The sequence below is a fragment of the Muntiacus reevesi genome, chromosome 19 (assembly GCF_963930625.1).
Source record: "Muntiacus reevesi chromosome 19, mMunRee1.1, whole genome shotgun sequence".
Classification (NCBI taxonomy): Eukaryota; Metazoa; Chordata; class Mammalia; order Artiodactyla; family Cervidae; genus Muntiacus; species Muntiacus reevesi.
The window spans coordinates 30327796-30349888 of record NC_089267.1 but is presented as its reverse complement, the minus strand read 5'-3'; the positions used below and the strand labels follow the sequence as shown (position 1 = coordinate 30349888).

At 39.0% G+C, this 22093-nt stretch overlaps 1 protein-coding gene across 5 annotated transcripts in view; it reads right to left on the bottom strand.

Moving 5' to 3' along the window:
- Nucleotides 1-22093, bottom strand: part of MCM9 (minichromosome maintenance 9 homologous recombination repair factor) — an 84313-nt gene that overhangs the window by 25242 nt on the left and 36978 nt on the right. For all 5 annotated transcript variants that reach the window (XM_065911244.1, XM_065911242.1, XM_065911245.1 and 2 more), the window contains exon 8: nt 5420-5594. In XM_065911244.1, the coding sequence (XP_065767316.1) occupies nt 5420-5594 (175 nt within the window). The remainder of the gene's footprint in view (nt 1-5419; nt 5595-22093) is intronic.

Here is a 22093-nt window from a genome sequence, read left to right as displayed (position 1 = left end):
TATTGGGGTTTCAGCTTCAGCATCATTCTTTCATTAGGTAAATGTAAATAATATGAAATCAAGAGCTGTGATCTTGATATGAGGCAAAAAAGGTAAAATTCAGACCACACAGCATTAACACGAAGTGCAAAGCTAAAGCAACTACCTTGATAAAGCAGAATGTTATGCAAAATTTCTGATGTGAGAAATGCAAAGAGAAAACAACAGACATACAGTTATGGCAAGAGACCTTAACAAACCACTTTCAGCCTAAGACACATCAGGCAGACAAAAGATTAAGTAAAGATATAGAAGATCTTACAAGGTGCAGTTTAGATGTGTATTTATGTGTATTACATTCTGATAATAAAGAATACAACTTCTCAAGCACAGATGGGCCAGTCATGAAACTGTTCTAGCGTCAGGCCACAGAGAAAAAAGCCTCATGAAGTTCCTTAAAGTAGAAATAATACAAGTAGCTGTCTGACCAGAATGCAATGAAACCAGAAATTAATAGCACTATAAAAAAACAAGTAATTTTCCGAAGGTCCTTCTACATGGAGGTTAAAAAACTGTTTAAAACAAATCTTGAGAGAAAGGGGATGTAGAAACCAAAATTGCAGAATTTCTTAAAAAATATGAGAGATGATAATAAGCACACCACATATAATAATGCTCACTAAAGCAGGGCCAAAGCGCATTTATATTATGACAAGTTTTGCACAATAAGAGGGGAAATGCGCATGTGCACAGATTCATGTTTTTGCTTCTTCTTGCAAAAAAAAAAAAAAAGAAAGGATAAATCAGAAACCAGTGCAAAAGGTTTATGTAAAGGACAGGAGAAAATAGAATGGAAGAGGTAGGGACATGAGCGTAACCTCTTTGATATAAAAGTTTTGTTTCTGACTGCATCTCAAGGCATGTGGGATCTTAGTTCCCTGACCAGGGATCGAATCCATTCCTCATGCAATGGAAGCGCCAAGTTCTAGCCACTGGACCACCAGGGAGTTCCCTGATATAATAGTTTCGATTTTTGAAATATATTTTACAAATTCAGAAAACAAAATTAAACCAAAAAGAAGGAGGCAAACTCTAAAAGTGAATGCAAACATAGGTTTAAAAACACATTTCCTAACTGTATATCAAATCAGCAATGTGACCACACAAAGAAAAGAACTCAACTAACTTTTGAACATGTACCCTGATCACATATAACCATAGTGGAATATATTCTAAACTCAAAAAGACCACAAAGAAGGCCTGAATATTACTTACTTTCTTTGTGGTTGGTGTTATCGACAATGGTGTTGGTGTAGTAATTCTGAAACTAGCTTGGAGACTCCACTGAGTTCATAAACACAAGGTACCCCATGAACGCTTTATATACAAACGAAATAAAATAATTTTGGACAGTTGTAGGTGTCTTCTCGCCCTAACCTTGATGATATTGGCTAGAAAACTCTTTTTTAAAAGTACATAAATGAAAAAAAAAAAAAGTACATAAACGGTTGTATAACAATGTGAATGGGTGGTATTTTTTTTAAACTTGCATATTACATTTTATTGTGGCAAAAAATGCATATCATAAAATTCACCATCTTAACCATTTCTAAGGGTACATTCAATAGTGTTAAATACATTCACACTGTTGTGTGACAAGTCTTTGGAATTTTATCTTGCAAAACTGAAAATGAATTACAAAACCATTTTCCATAGTAGCTACACCATTCTATAATATATTTCATATTTCCATAATCCACAAGGGTTCCAATCGCTCCCCACCCTCACTAACACTTGTCCTTTTCTGTGTTTTTTACGATTGCCATCTGAACATTTCATTGTGTTTGACTTGCATTTTCCTAATGATCAATGATGCTGAGCATCTTCTCACGTGCTTGCCGGCCATGTATATATCATCTTTGGCTAAATGTGTATTCAAGTCCTTTGTCCAGTTTTTAACTTGATTGGTTTGTGCTGCTGAGTTGTAGGAATTCTTTATATATTCTGGTTATCAACTCCTTTTCAGATTTGCAAATATTTTCTCCAACTCAACGTATTAACTTTTCACTCTGTTGCATCCTTTCATACTCAGAAGTTTAGAATTTTGATGCAATCCAAGTAAATAAATAAGTCAATCTATCATCTTGCTAATTTGCTTTGTCTCATCTATTCCTGGTTCCCTTTTTCTTCTCCCCCCATCTTCTTTTGAATTATTTATGATGTCATTTCATCTCTACAACTCACTCATTAGTTTTAGTTTTCATCTCTTTTATTTTCCAGTGGTTGCTCTAGTGTTTGTATCTTTAATTGACTGTGGTCCACCCTGAATAATACCACCCCCTGCATGTATGGTGTAAGGCTGGCACAGCTGCTCTGAGCACTGGCACTGCGGCTACAATCTTTGCCCTCAGCGCACCACAGACTTCCAGTTCTTTCGCTGTTGAATTACTGCAGCTATTACTCTGCTTACCGTGGAGGCTGTGGTGCAAATCTGGAAGATTATTCTCTGAGTTTCTTCTCTGCTTTCCGCTTCCAGGAGTCACTGCACATCTGCACCAGAGGGGTCTCTTTCCTCACTTCCTCACTGGGGACGGCCCCTTCCCCAGCGGCAGACTGCTCCTGCTCGTTACTGGTGTTAGACTTATTTGGAGGCCAGCTGCTTCCCGGTCTCCGGGTCTTTGGCAGGCGCTGTGTACCTGCTCTTGGAGGGGACAGGCGGGGCAGTGGTAAGGCCTCCTGTCTGTCCCACTGCGGCAGCTCAACCCTGCCATGTATCTGTGATGCTTCTCGAGCAGAAGGGGTCTTTCTCTCCTTTCCCAGTGGTCAGACCTCCCTGCTGTGTATTGGGTGAGAATCCTCCGAGCGGTACACACCTCTGCTTTGTACTGGGTAAGAATCCTGGACCCGAGAGATCTGCCTGCCCTCCCCTTAAGGAGAAGATGGCTTATGCTTCTGCCCTTCTCCCCAAAGCAGCATCTTTTTGCCCGGTTCCTTTGAGAGTGAAGGAAGGAAGAGTCTCTAAACTCCTCCCGAGGCAGAAGGGGTTTTTGCTTCTAGCCCTCCTCCAGGGGCCCCGGCGATGAGAGGGTTTGTTGCCCCGGCCTCAGTGAGTTAAAGGCTTTGGTTTATATGAGAGGTGTGCCTGGGTAAGCAGCAGGGCTCCGTGCCTAGTCCCCGGCAACAAGCAGGCCTGCTGAGTGATGAGCAAAGGGGAGGGTCTCTGCAGTCTCTGCCCTGTTCGGTTTTTCCTGGGAGCATCTGTGGAGTCCTGTGGAGAAGGGCTTACACGTGAGAACTCCCCTTGGCTTGGGGCCCAGAGTTATTCTAAACTGATACGCTATGCCACACTTGGACTTCAGGACATTTAAAATTTTGTAGCTATTTCTTCTTATTTGCTTCTATGGCCGCCACCAGTTTCTCTCCTGCTCTGTCAAAGGTGATCTCAGTCTGTGTGCCTCAGCTCTCCTAGGAGGAGCTTATCCCATTTTGGAATTGAGTTTCCATGATTTCCTTGTAAATCAGCTCTCAGGTATGGTTGGAAAGTCACGAGTTTTGTGGGCTATCTGGATTTTTCTCGTTAAGAGCAGAGTGATATAGCTTTCCATAGAAGTGGAAGAAGAACTTAGGTTTATGTTTTGTAAGTCTCTGCAAAAATAATTTTATTGCATTTTATAAAAATATTGCTCTGTGATAGACTGAAAAATAAACAATAAAACCAGTCCGTCAACCACAAATAGTGTGAAAAGCACTGTCCCGGTGCATGAAGTAGTTCTGCTTATGATAAGACTGTCCAATCTGTGGGGGTACTAATGAGTTACAAGAACTTACAATGTACTTATGGAGATAGCACAAAAAGTTCATACTAATTCACACTTAGCAGAGGTAAGGCAGTAGGAGTGGGTAATAAAACACTTTCTCTTCCACAGATTTTTTTCTGTGGCCTATCCTAGAGCACTGCTAATTTTCTCCCTTTGTAAAACAGTTTCATAGCACTTGTTCCAACTTTCCCTGATGGTAGGAGTTAATTGTGGCTTCCCTGGTGGCTCAGATGGTAAAGAATCTGCCTGCTATGCAGGAGACCTGGGTTCAAACCCTGGGTCGGGAAGATCCCCTAGAGAAGGGAATGGCAACCCACTCCAGTATTCTTGCCTGGAGAATTCCATGGACAGAGAAGCCTGGCAGGCTACAGGAATCTTTCAAAATATGCCAGATTGACTCTGGAAAAGGCATATCAAAACAAACCACAGATTCCATCAACCAGCAAACATGCTAACTAAAGAGAGGCATAATGAGAAAAGAAAGGAGTCTTGAAGACACTTAGTAAACTCTATCTCGAATTTCCCTGATAAAGAGTTTGGAAACAATAATTCTTCTACAGTATCTCCCTTATAGCACTTTCATTACGGACTTACCCCTTTGCTGCTCTTCCACCCTTCCCAACAAAACAGTGAGTGCCTCAAGGATGGTGTCGTAGTCATCTCTGTGCTTCTCAGTGTCTAGCCCGGTGCCCGGCAAACGGCAGGCTCTGAATGATCATTCATTGAATGAAGCAAATAGATTTGGTAATGGTTCTGCCTAGCTTTTTCCTGAATCTTTTTCTTTTGAGCACATCTTTCTCTTGCCCCCCTTCCCCTTTCCTCTTCTGTGAGTGTATATGAATCGGTTTCACAGAATCCCTACCCACCAGGGTCTGTCTGGCTCCCAAGTACCCACTACTGTTTGAAGACTGTGCTGCCGGCCCTCCCTGCCTGGTCAGCTGGCCTCACATCTCTAATAGGGCTGAGATGGTTCTGGCTCTGTTCTTTGCTTGGATGACCTGGCAGCCTGCTTGATGGTCAGCCTTTGTAGCCAGATGTGTTTCCTACAACCACCTCAGGGCCTGGGCAAATGGATCCTATCTGAACCTGCCTATTATCTTCCTCATTGGTCACGTGCAGTCAGGGGCTTACATACCTCAACCTCTGAGCCTCCTTGAGTCATAGTAGGTATTTCATCTTATGCTAATATACATTATTAGTTTTCCATACGCTGTGATAAATCTTCCATTTGGATATATAAGGAGAATGCCATCAAAAGCAGAAATTACAGTTTCTTCCCCCCTTTTTGAACCTTTCAAAATTCCTAACATAGTACTGTGCCCAGAGTAGACAGACACACAATTATTGAAAGACAGAATGAGTTGAATGCTGCATTGGAAGTTCTTCATAGGCTCCCTCCAAGAATTAAGTCAATTTACATTTACAGTGGTCCCTTTCTTTTTGTCAACAGCTCGTCTTTACTTCTTCACATATCACAGGGAAAACTACTGTGGCTGTTAACTGATAAATCTCTAACAGGACCAAACATATACCTTGCAGTTCAATATGGTTCACATTTTCCCATAATCATGTATGAACTAATCTCACTATTCCCATAAATTCTAGAGAAAAGAAACACTTACCCAGCCTTAGCAACACTAATGGTTTGCTGCTCCATTGCTTCGTGGATACTAGTTCTGTCATGCTCCTTAAGGCTATTAAATTCATCAATACAGCAGAGGCCGGCATCTGCAAGGACTAATGCTCCCGCCTCCAAATTCCATTCTCCTGAGTCTTTTACAGCAGTTACTGTCAGACCTAAGGAAATGAGCAAGCGATGTTAGCTTTTATTTGGAAAGCATGTCTTATAACTATGAAGCTTATATCCTATAAACTTTTTCATGATTATTACATTTCTTATGGTGATGTATGATCAGTGATCTTTGCTGTTACTATTGTAACTGCAGATATGGTGGAAATAGTAAGAAAACTACAATTAGAACAGAGCCTGGAGATGTGCCTGAATTGCTACAATCTGATGATAAAACTTTATGAAGAGTTGCTTCTTATGATGGGCAAAGAGAGTGGTTTCTTGGGATGGAATCTACTGCTGAAGATGCTATGAAGATTACTGAAAGAACAACAAAGGATTTAGAATATTACATAGACTTAATTGATAAACAGCAGCAAGGATTTCAGAGGATTGACCCCAATTTGAACGAAGCCCTAGTGTGGGCAGATATTATTGCCTGCTACAAAAAAATCACAGGTGAAAGGAAGAGCCAACTGGTGCGGCAAACTTCATCAATGTCTTATTTAAGACATTGGCATAGCCACCGCAGCCTTCAGCAACCATTACTCAGATCAGGCAGCAGCCATCAACATCAAGACAAGAGCCTCCACCAGCAAAAAGATCATGACTTACTCAAGATCATGACTTACTCAGATGATCTGCATGTTTTAGCAATAAAGTACTTTATTTCTAAAAGTACTTTAGCAATAAAGTATTCTAGTTAAGTATGTACGTTTTTTCACATGTAATGCTACTGTATATCTAATAGACTACATTATAGTATAAATATAACTTTTATATGAATTGGGAACGCAAAAAATTTCCTGTAGACTTGCTTTACTGCAGTGGTATAGAACTTGCAGTATCTCTGAGGTCTCAGTTTACTTATCTACAAAAAAAAGGGTATATTATTTATTCAGGCCTCAGTTTACTTATCAATAAAAAAAAGGATAGTGATAGAAATGTTACTTAAAGATTCTTGGATATTCAAATAGAATACAAATAAAGCTTTTTAAAAGATGTAAGATACACAGTGAGTAATTATAATAATTATTGTTGATAAAAATTGATAAACCTCTGGCTAGACTGATGGAGGGAAAAGAAGAAAAGTTATAAATAGAAGACACAGTTATAAGTATCAGGAATGAAAGAGGGGACATCACTATAGACGCTAAGGACATTAATATTAAGAAAATACAATGAACAACTCTATGTTCTAACTTAGATGAAATAGACACATTCTCTGAAATACACAAAATGACAAAGTTTATCTAAAAAGGAATAGATATCTTGCAAAATCCTGTATCTACTTTGAAAACTGACTCTGTAGTTAAAAATGGTGCAACATACAGGCTGAGATGACTTCAGGGTGTATCCTACCATACATTTATGAAAGAAATAACACCGATTCTACACAAAACTTTCAAAAATATACAGAAACAAGGAACATTTCCTAACTCATTTAATGAAGCTGGCATTATCATGATTACTAAGAACAGATAAAGATACACTAAATCTACACATCAGTATCCCTCATTAACACAGATGCAAAAAACCCTTAAAAAATAAAAGCAAATAAAAGGATATATAAAATGATAACAAATCATAACTAAGTGAAGTTTATCTTGAGAATGCAAGGCTAACACAACATTCAACTATTAATCATAGCAATTTATTGGCAAACTAAGGAAGAAAAAGCAAACAACAACCTCAATGATACAGAAAAAAAACATTTGATAAAACTCAACAAACAATTGTTCATAAATTTTTTAAAAAGTGCTCAGAAACAAAGGAACAGAGGTAATTTCTTCAGCCTGATAATGAGTATTTATAAAAAATAAAGAGTATTTATAAAAAAAATCCTACAGCTAACATACTGAATGTTTACCCCAGCCCAACCCTTGCCCCCAAGATCAGAACATGGCATGGAGATTTGCTCTCATCACTTATTTAAAATCATACTGGAGGTTCTTGCCAGTGAATTAAAGCAAATGTCCCCTCCCTCCTGAACCTCCCTCCTACCCCAAATATGGTTTTCTCAGGGTGTATGCCCAGTAGTGGGTTGTTGGATCTTATGGTAGTTTTAGTCCTAGTTTTTAAAGAAATCTCCATACTGTTCTTCACAGTGGCTGTATCAATTTACGTTCCCACCAACAGTGCAAGACAGTTCCCTTTTCTCCACATCCTCGCCAGCATTTATTGTTTGTAGATTTTTTGATGATGGCCATTCTGACTGGTGTGAGGTGATACCTCATTGTAGTTTTGATTTATATTTCTCTAATTAGTGATGTTGTGCATTTTTTCAAGGGTTTGTTGGTCATCTGTATGTCTTCTTTGGAGAAATGCCTGTTTAAGTCTTCTGTCCAGTGTTTGACTGGGTTGTTTGTTTTTCTGATATTGAGCTGTATGAGCTGCTTATACATTTTGGAGATGAAGCCTTTGTCAGTTGCTTCATTTGCAATTAATTTCTCCCATTCCGAGAGCTGTCTTTTCATCTTGTTTATGATTTCCTTTGCCATGCAAAAGCTTTTAATTTTAATTAGGTCCCATTTATTTTTGTTTTTGTTTCCACTACTCTAGGAGGTGGGTCATAAATCTTGCTGTGATTTATGTCAGTGTTCTGTCTATGCTCTCCTCTAAAAGGAGTTTTATAGTTTCTGGTCTTATACTTAGGTCTTTAATCCATTTTGAGCTTATCCTTATGTATGGTGTTAGCAAGTGTTTTTAATTTCATTCTTTTACTTGGAGCTGTCCAGTTTTTCCAGCACTACTTATTGAAGAGGGTGTCTTTCTCCATTGTGTATCACTGCCTCCTTTGTCAAAGATAAGGTGCCCACAGGTGTGTGGCTTTATCTCTGGGCTTTCTGTCTTGTTCCATTGGTCTATATTTCTGTTTTTGTGCCAGCAGTATGACTGTCTTAATGACTGTGGTTTTGTGGTGTAGTGTGAAGTCAGGAAGGTTGATTCCTCCAGCTCCATTCTTCTTTCTCAAGTTGCTTTGGCTATTTGGGGTCTCTTGTGTTTCCACAGAAATTTTTTGTTCTGGTTCTGTGGAAAATGCCATTGATAATTTGATAGGGGTTGCACTGAATCTATAAATGGCTTTGGGCAGTAGTGTGATTCCAATATGGAATCATTTTCGCAACACTGATTCTTCTGATCTAAGAACATGGTATAATCTATCTGTTTATATTGTTTTTGGTTTCTTTCATCAGTGTCTTATAGTTTTCTTACAGTGTCTTACAGTTTTTTGTATATATCTCTCATTTCTTTTTTGTATATAGTTCTCTTTTGTCTCCTTAGGTTTATTTCTAGGTATTTTACTCTTTTTGTTGCAATGGTGAATGTGATTGATTCCTTAATTTCTCTTTGTGATTTTTCATTGTTAATGCATACGAATGCAAGGGATTTCTGTGTATTGATTTTGTATTTTGTGACTTTATTAAATTCACTGATTAGCTCTAGTAACTTTCTGATAGAATCTTTAGGGCTTTTTTCTGTAGTATCAAGTAATTTACAAACAGTGAGAGTTTTACTTCTTTTCCAACATGGGTTCCTTTCATTTCTTTTTCTTCCCTAATTGCTGTGGCTAGAACTTCTAAAACTACGTTGAACAATAGTGCCAAGAGTGGGCACTCCTGTCTTATTTCTGATCTCACAGGAAATGCTTTCAATTTTTCACCATTGAGAATAATGTTTGCTGTGGGTTTATCATATATGGGCTTTATTATGTTGAGGTAGGTTCCTTCTGTGCCAATTTCTGGAGAGTTTGTATCATAAATGGGTCTTGAATTTTGTCTAAAGTTTTTTCTACATATATTGAGACTATCATGATCTTTATTTTTTGTTAATATGGTGTATCACATTGACTTTGCATATATTGAAGAATCTTTGCATTCCTTAGATAAACCTGACTTGATCATGGTATATGATCCTTTTAACGTGTTGTTGGATTCCGTTTGTTAGAATTTTGTTGAGGATTTTTGTGTCTATATTCATCAGTAACACTGGCCCATAATTTTCTTTTTATGTGATGTCTTTGCCTGGCTTTGGAATCAGGGTGACGATGGCCTTGTAGAATGAAAATCTCAATACTTTTAAGATGTTTCTCCAAACTGCTCTATAGATTCAATGTAAGTCCAAACAAAATTCCAGTGGGGTTTTTCTCATTATAGAAATTGAAAAGGTGATTCTAAAATTTATATAGAGAAGAAAATAGAAGACTCAAACAAGAAACTAAGTAGGAAGTCTCACATGACTCAATTTCCAGATTTATTACAAAGCTGCAGTAATCAGTTATGTGTGGTACTGGACAAAAGATATACACAGAACAGTGGACCAGAACAGAGTCCAAAGACAGCCCCACGATGGATGGTCAAGTGATTTCTGATAAAAATGGAAAAGCAATTTGATGGAGGAAGGATAATCTGATATCCTTGTGTTACAGAAAAACAGAAAAACACTAAATGAAACTCCCTGGTGGCTCAGATGGTAAAGAATCTGCCTGCAATGCAGGAGACGGGTGTTTGATTCCTAGGTTGGGAGTATCCCCTGGAGGAGGAAATGGCAACCCACTCCAGTAATCTTGCCTGAAGAAGCCCGTGTACAGAGGAGCCTGGTGGGCTACAGTCCACGGGATTGCAAAGAGTCGGACACGACTAAGCTACTAACACTTCGTGCTACAGAAAAACAGGAAAACACTAAATGAACCTATATCCAAGCATACAATTTAAACTTAAGAAAATCAAAAGTAAAGAAAAAAAATCTTGAAAAAAAGCCATAGGGGAAATAAACCACCTTACCTATGGTGCTGTAACAACTGGATATCCTTATGCAAAAAGAAAAAAAGAAACCAGTATTTCTCAATACTTCATATTTAATACAAAATTTAACTCATAATGAATGAAAGACCTAAATAAAAAAAATATAAAACTTATGGAAGAAAACATAGGGAAAAAAGCTATGTGAGCTCCTCCAATTTCTGGCCCAGTACTTAAGGGGCTTAGAAATTGCTAATCTACTCTAATAAGTGAAAACCTAAGCAAACTGAAAAATCAACAACTGTTCTATGATCCATCAAAGGAATGAAGTCAAGGGGCAAACTGCTGCCCCCGAAATTGGAAAGATGGAGAACTTCCCAGAGCAGAAGCTTCCATGGGCACCAGTGCTGGAATAGAAAACCCTGAACTGACAAACTTCTGGAGGTTCAATGAGACCAACTCTGAAAATTAAAAATTCCTTAGGAACCCAGTCATGGAGGGCATGGGTACACATACTTTTGTGAATTTTACCTCCAGGAGCTCTACCAAGCTCTCACATTGAACATCGAGTTTGTCTCTGACATTGTAAATAGAAAGGTTAAAAGTCTAAGAAAAAATGAAAGTGAAATTCTAGAGATCAAAATCACTAGAGATGAAGAATGCCTTTGATGGGCTCATTTGTAGAAGGGACATGGCTAAGGAAAAAACCTCTGAGAACAAGAAGGACCTTATGTGTGTGTGTGTGCGCGCACACTCAGTCTTGTCTGACTCTTTGCAACCTCAAGGACTGTAGCCTGCCAGGCTCCTATGGTCATGGAATTTTCCAGGTAAGAATACAGGAGTGGGTTGCCATTTCCTACTCCAGGGGATCTCCCTGACCCAGAGAGAGTCAACAGAAATTTCTAAAACTGAAAAGTAAAGGAAAAAATTTGGAAAATAACAGAACAGAATATCCAAGAAGTATGGAACAGCTACAGAATGTGTAACATACATGTAATGGATAGAGTGGGAATATTATAAGAAAGAGAGAAATTACAGAAGCAACATTTGAAGCAATAATGAAAAATTCTCTAATGTCAGACACCACACTATGGATCCAAAAAAACTCAGCGACATAAAGCAGGAAAAACACTAAACTAAACTATACCTAGGCATATGACTTAAACTTTAGAAAATCAAAGGTAAAGAAAAAACTGCTGAAAAAAGTAGAGGAAACAAACCGCCTTACCTATGTGTGTGCGCATGCTAAATCACTCAGTTGGGTTCAACTCTTCGCGACCCCATGGACTGTAGCCCGCCAGGCTCCTCTGTCCATGGGATTCTCCAGCCAAGGATACTGGAGTGGGTTGCCATTCCCTTCTCCAGGGGATCTTCTCAACCCAGGGATCAAACCCGGGTCTCCCGCATTGTGGACCGGTTCTTTACTGAGCCATTAGGGAAGTCCCCACTTTACCTTGGAGGAGCATAAATGAAAATTATATCCAACTTTCCCTCAGAATATTTCAATACTGTCTAAAAAATGCATTAAGGCAAGACTAGCATTTAAAAATGAAGATAAAATCACACCAAGTTCTGCACTGGTTAGATAATATCCAGAGAGGAGTCAGCAAACTATGATCTGTGGGCAAGATCTGGCCCAACCACCTGTTTTTGCAAAAACAGGTTTTTGGAACACAGTCACGTTCATCATTTACATACTGTCTATGGCTGCTTTCACACTACAATGGCAGAGTCAAATAATTATGACAGACACTGAATGGCCTTCAAAAATCTAAAATATTTATACCTAGACCTTTACAGAAAAAAAGTTGCTGACTCCTGATGTAGAGTATTAATATCTACTTTGAGATATCAAATTTTAAAAGAAATATTAAAAAAAAAGTAAACAAATAATGAAGGACATGGAAAATAATGCCACTGAAAGAACAGTTTGTAGCAAAGGTCTGCTGGTTAGCCAGAAACAAAGATTTAGAGAAGACAAGGTAATTATTAAGTACTTAAAGACCTATCCTATGGAAGATCAATTAGACTAAATTAGGGTGACTTCAAAAGAATTAACAGACCAATACGTAGAATTTTACAGGGAAGTGCTGGAAATCTCAAGTGTTTAAAAAGGAATGAGCTACCTTGTGAAGTAAGAAATCAAAATAATCTTTAAGCAAAAGTGGAAAGTCCACTTGTCAGAGATAACATAGAAAGGTATTCATGCAACGAATAGGTGGCTGGACAACAAGAAATCAGAAAAAACTGAGATGAAGGAAAATGAAGACACAACAGTTACTAATAGGATGCAGCTAAAGCAGTGTTTACAAAGTAACTTACAGCTATAAATGTCCACATTAAAAAAGAAGAAAGAGCTCAAGTCAAAAATCTGTGCTGCCACCTTAAGACACTGGAAAAAAGGAAGAGCAAACTAAACCCAAATTTAGCAGAAGGAAGGAGGTAATGTATACTGTAACAGAAATCACTGAAACAGAATATAAAAATAGAAAAAATTCATGAATCCCAAAATTGATACATTTTAGCTACATTGGCCAAGCCAAAAAGAGAGGAAGAAAATTATACTAAAATCAGGAATCAAAGATGGGACATCATCAATGACTTTACAGAAATAAAAAGGATTACAAAGAGAAACAACAAATAACTTTATGTTAACCAATCAGATAATTTAGGTGAAATTAACAAATTTCTAAATAGACACTACCAAAACTGACTCAAGAAGAAAAAGAAAATCTGAACAGATGTATAGTAAGGAGGGATTGAATTAGTAATTTAAAAACTACCCACAAAGAAAAACCCACACACAGATGGCTTCAACACTAGAAGAATCTAGTATGAATTCTTCACAAACTCTTTACAAGTAGAAAAAGAGGAAATACTTCCTAACTTGTTCTATGAGAACAGTATTACCTATGTACCAAAAATCAAAACCATCACAAGAATATTAAAGACCAATATTTCTTACGACTATATATATACGAAAATCCTCAACTACGGAACCAAATCCAACAATATATAAAAAGGACTATATAACCATGATCCAGTGAGATAAATCTCTGGAATTCAAGATTGGTAGTACAACATCTAGAAATCAATTAATGTAATATTCTCACATTAACAGAATAAGGGACAAAAAACATATGATCATATCAGTAGAGGCAGAAAAAGTATTTGACAAAATTCAACAACACTTCATGAAAAAATGCTCAAACCAGGAACAGAAGAGAACTTCAATCTGATAAGGACATCTACAAAAAACCCGGAACTAACATCGTTCTTGATGTAAGACTGAATGTATTCGTATTAAGATCAGAAACAAGACAGGGATGTTCACTCTCATTACTTCTGTTCAACACTGTACTGGAGGTTCTTGGAAGGGCAATTAGACAAAAAATGAAATAACAGGCATCCAGAAGGGAAAGCAAACAGTAAAAATATCCTTGTGTGCAGATGGCATGATCTTACAGATAGAAAATCCTAAGAATTACAATTAAATTACAGCTAACTAATGAGTTCATCAAGGTTGAAGGATACAAAATAAAATTTTTAAAATACATTGTGTCTATATACTTGCAAGGTGAAGAATATGAAAATATAACTAATAAAGTAATTCCATTTATAATAGCATTAAAAAGAATAAAATACTTAGAAATAAATTTAACAAAAGAAGTATATAAAACTTATGCTGTAAAAAGTACAGAATGTTGTTAAAAGAAATTAAAGATGCCTTAGGTAAATGAAAAAACACCTCACGTACATCCAATGACTTTTTCTGCTTGTGTTTTTTTATCATTTCTCAAAAAAACACTGCCTAATCAAAGGCCAGAAGATTGATGCCTTTGATGTGTTTTCTTCTAAGAGTTTTATACTTTTAGCACCTTACACTTAAGTCTTTGATTCAGTTTAAATTATTATTTGCATATTGTGTGAATAGGGGTCCAAACTTGTATTTTTGCATTTGGATGTCCAATTTCCCAGCAGGGAGTTTTGAAAAGACAATTTCTTCCCCTAATGAAGTGTTCTGGAACCCTTATAAAAAATGAATTGACCATAAATGTATGGATTTATTTCTGGACAATCAATTCTGTTCTATTGGTTTATATCTTTATGCCACTACCACACTGGACTTTATCAAAAAGCTTTTGTAGTGCAAAAGACACCCACAAGAAAATGAAAAGATAATTCACACGATGGGAGAAAATTTTTCCAAACCTGGTAAGTACAAGTCTCTGATAAGTCTCAGATAAGAGACTTGTATTTAGAATATATAAAGAACTCACAACCCAATAATAAAGAAAATTCAGTTTTTTTAAATGGCCAAAAGAGCTGAACAGACATTTCTCTACAGTAGATACACAAATGGCCAACAAGCAAATGAAAAATGTTCAACTCCTCTTTAGCCATCAGAGAAATGTAAATCAAAACCACAATGAGATACCACTTTGCACATCACCCACAGCTATAATCAGAAAGACAAAATAACAGGGAAAAAAAGAAAGACAGACATAATAAGAAGTGTTAGTGGGAATGTGGAGAATTGGAAAGCTTATACATTGCTGGTGGGAACATAAAATAGTGCAGATACTTTGGAAAACAGTCTAGTAGTTCCTCATAAGGAGTTATCGTATGACTTAACAACTCCACTCTTTAAGTATATACCCAGAAAAATGAAATTTGTATATAAATGTTGACAGCAATATAGTTTTTATTAAAAAGATCACTGGGGTTATCCTGCTGGTCCAGTGGATAGGACTCTGTGCTCCCAATGTAGGTGGGAGGAGAGCGAATGGGGGGCAGTGAGGGCATGAATTCGATCCCTGGTCAGGGAACTGGATCTCACATATCACAACCAAAGATTCGCATGCTGCAACGAAGACCTGGTGCAGCGAAATAAATAAGTAAATAGTTTTTTAAAAATCACTGTGTAATCATACTGGGGATACATGGAGATACATTCTATGTATGCTGGATGCAAGGCCTTAACAAGCACAAGTTCTACTGATAAAATCTACCAATTAATCACCTATTGGTTCATTTGTGAAACCTTTCCCCTTCCTATCCTTTCTAGTCTTCTACCTTTTCAAACAACCCCGTGTATAAGGTCTCCAATCTCAGGAAGAGTACTTGCCTAGATTACTTCTGTCAAGCGTGACTCCATCTTATGTCATTTGTCTCTATAGTAACCAACTAAAAAAGCTGCTATGCTGAGCAGTGGCTTTGTGCAAACGGTGGTCTAGTGTGAAGATGTTTTAAAGATTTGAGTCCTCTCTCTACTTATCACCGAATTCTTCCTGGTACCAGGAAAAGGAGAAAGCTTCTAACAAATGGGAGAGGTGGAGAGTGAAAGAGAAAAGGATGAAATGCAAAACATGAAGGACAGTGGACTCCAAGTAGAGACTGAGTTTAGAAGGAAATGAGTTTAGGAGCTTCATTTACAGAAGGACTAAGAACACAAGGTTATAAACGAGATACAAGAAACAAGAAAATTATCAAGCATTTCCATCCATATTCTTCTGGTCAGAAACAATACCATGATGTTAGCATCAAAAGATTGTCCACAAGAAACGTAACTATGGTGCTTCAGAAAGCTGACTAATATGGATGAGCTCCAAAAGGCATTTAACAGTATAGCCCAGCTTGGGTAAGGGGCCAGACACAGCTTCTCTCTTCAACAAACTTGTAACCTAATGGTGGGTAGCACTGAATACAAAACAGGGAAACTGTTGTTAATGAGGTGGAGCAGAGAATGGAGGAAGGGGATGTACTTTATGAAACGAACATGAAAACCTTATTAAAAGCATAAAGATGTAATCCGGGATCCATCGTCCCCCACCTCCCAGTCACTCCTGCAACAGGAAGCCTGGCATCTGCAGCTTCAATGGGGCGCTCCCACAGCTCTGCCTCAGCTGCAGCCTCCTTTCATTCCCAGTATCTACCTGGGCAAACCTCATTCATGGAGCTTCGTTCCTCAAGAGTTCATTAATCAAGTCATTACTACAGTGTCTGCCAGCCTGTGGGTTCTTCCAGGAAATTATACCAATTGCTTTTCTACCCATACAGTCCACTTTAAACATTATCCAACACAGTGGAGAGAAAATAGAGAAACACTAAGTCAGCAATTAAGGGAGCAGGATCCTGAGTGGCAGAGTCCTCATTTGTTATATGGGGCTAATCTTACCTTGCTACCATACCAGAGTGTTGCCAAGAATCAAAACGGGTTATTTAAAAGCTTTTTACAAATAGTAAAGAAAACATCACACCATATCTATATACATATGTACCACATATCTGTATACATATCACACACACACACACACACACACACACACACACATAGCCTTTCTTGTGACATCAAAATTTAGTTCCCATACAACTTTAACCATTACTGTTTAAGGTGCATCTAATGCTTTCTAGTCTATACCACACTTATGTGATTACATAGTCACCTTTCCTACTGGACCAAACGATCTTTGAGGATAATATCCATGTACATTTTTGTCTTTGAATATTCCACAGTGTAGCACAATAATTTCACATAATAAATGTGAAATTTATTTCTCTCTCTACATGTATAATGAGTTACTATTATTCAAATCATTACTGTAGGAGCTATTCCTTCTAGAAACATCTGTAAACTACAGAAAATCTCTACATTCTACATTCATAGAGAAATTTCTCTTTAAAACTATCGTTAGTGCTTCCTCAGTGGCCTAGTGGTTAAGAATTCACCTGCTAATTAATGCAGGTGACATGGTTTTGACCCCTGGTCTGGGAAGATCCCACATGCAACTAAGTCAGTGAGCCATTAACTACTAAGTCAGCGCGCTAGAGCCCGATAGCCACAACTACTGAAGCCCCCCGCCCGAGAGGCCATGCTCCGCAACACGAGAAGGCACTGCATTGACAAACCTCTGTGCCACAGCTAGAGAGGAGCCCCCACTCACCGCAGCTAGAGGAAGCCTGCACACAGCAATGATGATCCCGGGCTGCCAAAATAAATATACCTTAAAAAAAATCATTAAATTGTGACATCCTAAGACCCTGATGCTGGGAGGGATTGGGGGCAGGAGGAGAAGGGGACGAAAGAGATAGCTGGATGGCATCACTGACTCACTTGGACATGAGTTTGGGTAAACTCCGGGAGTTGGTAATGGACAGAGAGGCCTGGCATGCTGCGGTTCATGGGGTCACAAAGAGTCAGACACGACGGAGCGACTGAACTGAACTGAAATAATAAAAGGGAGCTCTTTTAACTAAAGATCATATTACAACCAGCCTTAAATGAGAATTTTTTTTAAAAGATGGGGACAATAACACAAATGTGTTCTCAAAGAGAATTCAGTACAGTGACAAATAATTACCACTTATATTAATTGATATTAATATACCAATATATAGAGAGAAATCATTTATTATGACAAATCATTGTGCCAGGTGAAATTTAGGAATTAAACAAAGGCAAAAGGTCAACATTTCCATACCTATGATAACTTCTGCAGCAGGCAGCATCTGAGATTTGACTTAATTCTCAGTTCTAATACATTTTAATTCAGGGTATTTTAACTTTGCAGATCATAACAAACTGTGGAAAGCTGTTAAAGAGATGGGAATACCAGACCACCTTATCTGTCTCCTGAGAATCCAGTATGCAGGTCAAGAAGCAACAGTTACAATCCTGGTTGACTGGTTCAAGACTGAGAAAGGAGTATGACAGGGCTGTCTACTGTGATCTTGTTTGTTTAGTCTATACTCTGAGCACATCATGAGAAATACCGGGCTGGATGAGTTACAAGCTGGAATCAAGACAGGCGGGAGAAACATCAACAACTGAGATATGTGGATGATACCACTCTAATGGCAGAAAGCGAATAGGAACTAAAGAGCTTGTTGATGAGGGTGAAGGAGGAGAGTGAAAGAGCTGGTTTAAAGCTAAATATTGAAAAAAATTAAGATCATGGCATCCAGTCCCATTACCGCATGGCAAATAGAAGGGAAAAAGGTGGAAGCAGTGACAGATTTCTTCTTCTTGGACTTCACAATCACTGTGGATGGTGACTGCAGTCATGAAATCAGAAGATGTTTGCTTCTTCACAGGAAAGCTATGACAAACCTAGACAGTGTTTTGAAAAGCAGAGACATTACTCTGCCAACAAAGGTCTGTATAGTCAAGGCTATGGTTTTCCCAGTGGTCACATATGGTTGTGAGAGCTGGACCATAAAGAAGGCAGAATGCCAAAGAACTGATGTCTTCAAACTGGTGCTGGAGAAGACTCCTGAAAGTCCCTTGGACAGCAAGGAGATTAAACCAGTCAATCTTAAGGGAAATCAACCCTGAAAACTCTTTGGAGCTGAAACTCCAGTATTCTGGTCATCTGATGCGAACAGCCGATTCATTGGAAAAGTCCCTGATGCTGGGAAAGATTGAGGGCAGAAGGAGAAGAGGGCATCAGAGGATGAGATGGGTTGAATGGCATCACGGATGCAATGTACAAAAACTTGGGCAAACTTCAGGAGATAGTGAGGGACAGGGAGTCCTGGAGTGCTGCAGTCCATGGGGTCGCAAGAGTCGGACACCACTGGGTGACTGAACAACAATCTCAATTCAGTTTGATTCTAGTACATTTAACTCACTCTTCCAAGTAGCTTTGTGTGGGACCTCAATTAACTAACAGTCTGAAAAGCCCTCTGTACATGAGCTTTGAAACTCAGAAGCAAGCTGCATCTAGTCTGTTCAGAATTTAAGGTGTGTATGCACAACAGCAGGTACTTCCTCTGAGAAATGTCTGCAGCACACACCCCACACTACAACCTACAACCTAAATGACCACATCATTTCACTCCATAGAACCCCCTTGTTAAATGAACAACAAGCGGATTACATACATAGATTGCTAGGGCTGCCACAACAAAACACCAGACTAGGTGGCTTAAACAATAGAAACCTGTTTTTTCACAGTTCTGTTCTGAAGGTTAAAAGTAAAGGATCAGATGTCAGCAAGGTTGGTTTCATTTGACCTACAAATGGCCACTTTCTTGTGTCCTCAAGTGGTCCTTCTTCTGCACATGAGTGTCCCTGGCGTCTCTTTATGTCCAAACTTCCTCCTCGTATAAAGAAGCCAGTTAGAATGGATTAGGGCCCACTCTAACGGACTCACTTTAACTTAAACACCTCTTTTTAAGGACCTGTCAGCAACTACAGTCAGTCTGAGGTACTGGGGGCATACACATAAATTTGGGGGTAGAGAGAACGGCACAATTCAGCCCATAGCAATAGCTAACTAGGTTCATTTATCTCTGTCCTAGGCATTAACCTAGTCTTTGCTCGTTTTAGAGCCAGAGCAACCTTTTTCAGCCGTCCTTGCCCCAAGCCGGCTATACAGAGAGACATGATTGAGGGTTACACTGCATGTAGCCCTCTAAGTGTCACGTGGGTCCCCGTGGGTACTTCACATATGACAGCATTCATGGCAACCCATCTGCCGCAATGTGGTGAACTGTTTGAGTCACCAAAAAGTTGTTCAGCAACAAATCTTACAGACTGCCTCTGAAACCAGAATAACGCTTTTACAATCTTTCCCCCATAAGGCATGCCATTTAATTGAGAAGTACACAAGGGCACATCAGGAAATCCCTATGGTCTTCCTGGAAGGTATTCTCATTGGTGAGCAAACTACCAGAGCCAGTACCCAAAGGCTCTTTAATACTTTTGAGGACCAGTAACAATGCGAGTTAAGATAGGAAAGGCAACAGTAAAGGCCTGGAGCCAATGCTTGAGGCTTCCAGTGAGCTATTAGGAAGGGCTTCCCCCGCCCCTTAAATACTCTTATATATGACATGTTATACAAAAGAGTTTAAGAAAATAAGCCAAAAATACTGGGTTGGCAAAAAGGGTTTTGGGTTTTTCCATAACACCTTACGGAAAAACTCCAACAAACTTCTCAGCCAACCCAGTAGTACTATCCAGGTAAATCTCATTCTTGACACTGAGAACAAATCTTACACGCTTTATAATGACACACCTGTGAGCCGTGGACAGAGGAGCCTGGCGGGATACAATCCATAGGGTCGCAAGGAGTCAGATATGCTAAAGGGACTTAGAGCATGAGCAGATTAAAAATGCACTTGATTTTTACCAAGCTTATAAAGTAATTTTTATACAGCAAATGGACTTCAGTCTCCTCATAACAATGCCTGCAATAATGAGGAAACCGTGTATATACCAGTCTCAGGGGAACCTTGTTTTCTACTTCAAATGGTTCTCTTCTAGGTTCTGTGCGTCTTAGGGCAATTTACACTTCATCTGAGGCAGCCTGAGGCCCACACTAATAACAATGAAGAGAATACAGTTCATCAGTGAACGTGATTTGCACCTGTCACCACAGTATGACTCTTGCTCTCTAATTTGTACAGGTAACTGGGCTTGAGGAAACCCTTTCCAGTAGATTGTGGTATTTGTTAATCCATCTATGATAAAATGGGACCCTCACTCTAAGTAGTTTCCCTAAATGTAGGAGGCCTGGGATTCACTGTCCCCGTTGTTGCTCTGTAGCTGAATTGTGTCTGACTTTTTGTGACTCCATGGACTGCAGCATGCCAGGCCTCCCTAGCTGTCTCTTATCAACTTTCAAAAGACCATCAGATGCAGAAGTCTCATTAAAAGCAACCTGCAATGAACAATGTCCAAAGAATGTTAACTGAAAAATTCTCAGCACCATACTAAGAGAAAACTTTCAGCATAGACGACACTTAAATAATTTTCTGAATTTAATTAGCCAAGTTTAGTGGTTTCATTCAAAATACTTTAAAAAATGATGCTTTATGCAGCACGAAAAAAATCCCTTTATATTGCTCTCATTTAGAAAATAGAAACAGCTCAACAACCTTACAAATGTGTTACAAGCTCTCCCTTTCCCTACAAGGGTAGTCAAGCAGAACAAATAAAGTGACACTGAATATGGAATAATAAAGTAAAGATTCCTTTGAACTTGTTCGTGGTGCCATACATTTTTACTTACTAACGGTTTAGGCCATGAATTTTTGGAAAATCGCATGTCTTTGTATGCTTTCGTGTTATCTACTCGCCTTTTCCCTTTTCTGCTTGTATCTGTTGCCTTTTGGTCTTCTGACACTTGGATTTCCTCCTTTTTATGTTCCTGCTGTGTCCACCGAACAGGAGAAATATGGGGTGTAAGTGATCCAACCTCAAGTCATCTTTTTATTCTAGACTTTCCAGATTGGAACGGGAGGAAGAAGACCCTTGGGCAGCCCGAATATTACCTATTCCACAAAGTGTGGATGGAAAAGCGTTTCCTCGCCCTTCCTTTTCTATCTATTTAACTAACGGCGCTGTCGGGCCCAAACGTAGATATTGGCCAAGAACCAGATTTCCAAAATGGCTTTGTTCCTTTTGAGCTGACATCAGTCTATAAAATGCAATTTACTTCCACTGCAACCAATCCTTCCCTCTAACCCAAATATTACCCAGTATACAGACAACTGAACCTAACCTAGTGTAGACAACGGATTCGCATCTCCTAAATTCAGTAGAGAGACGACACAGCCGTCGGACTGATGTGAAGAAAGCGTCAGAAGGAGGAAAAAAAAAGAGACACAAAACCAACCCACTACACAAACCCGAGGGGCGGGCGTCGCCAGGATCGCGCCCTCCCGCCGCCGTGCCCACGGCGAGCACGCCTCCCCGCCGTGGCCACGCCTCCTGCCGCCTAGCCGTGGCCACGCCCCCGCGACCCCGCCCCGCTGCGGCC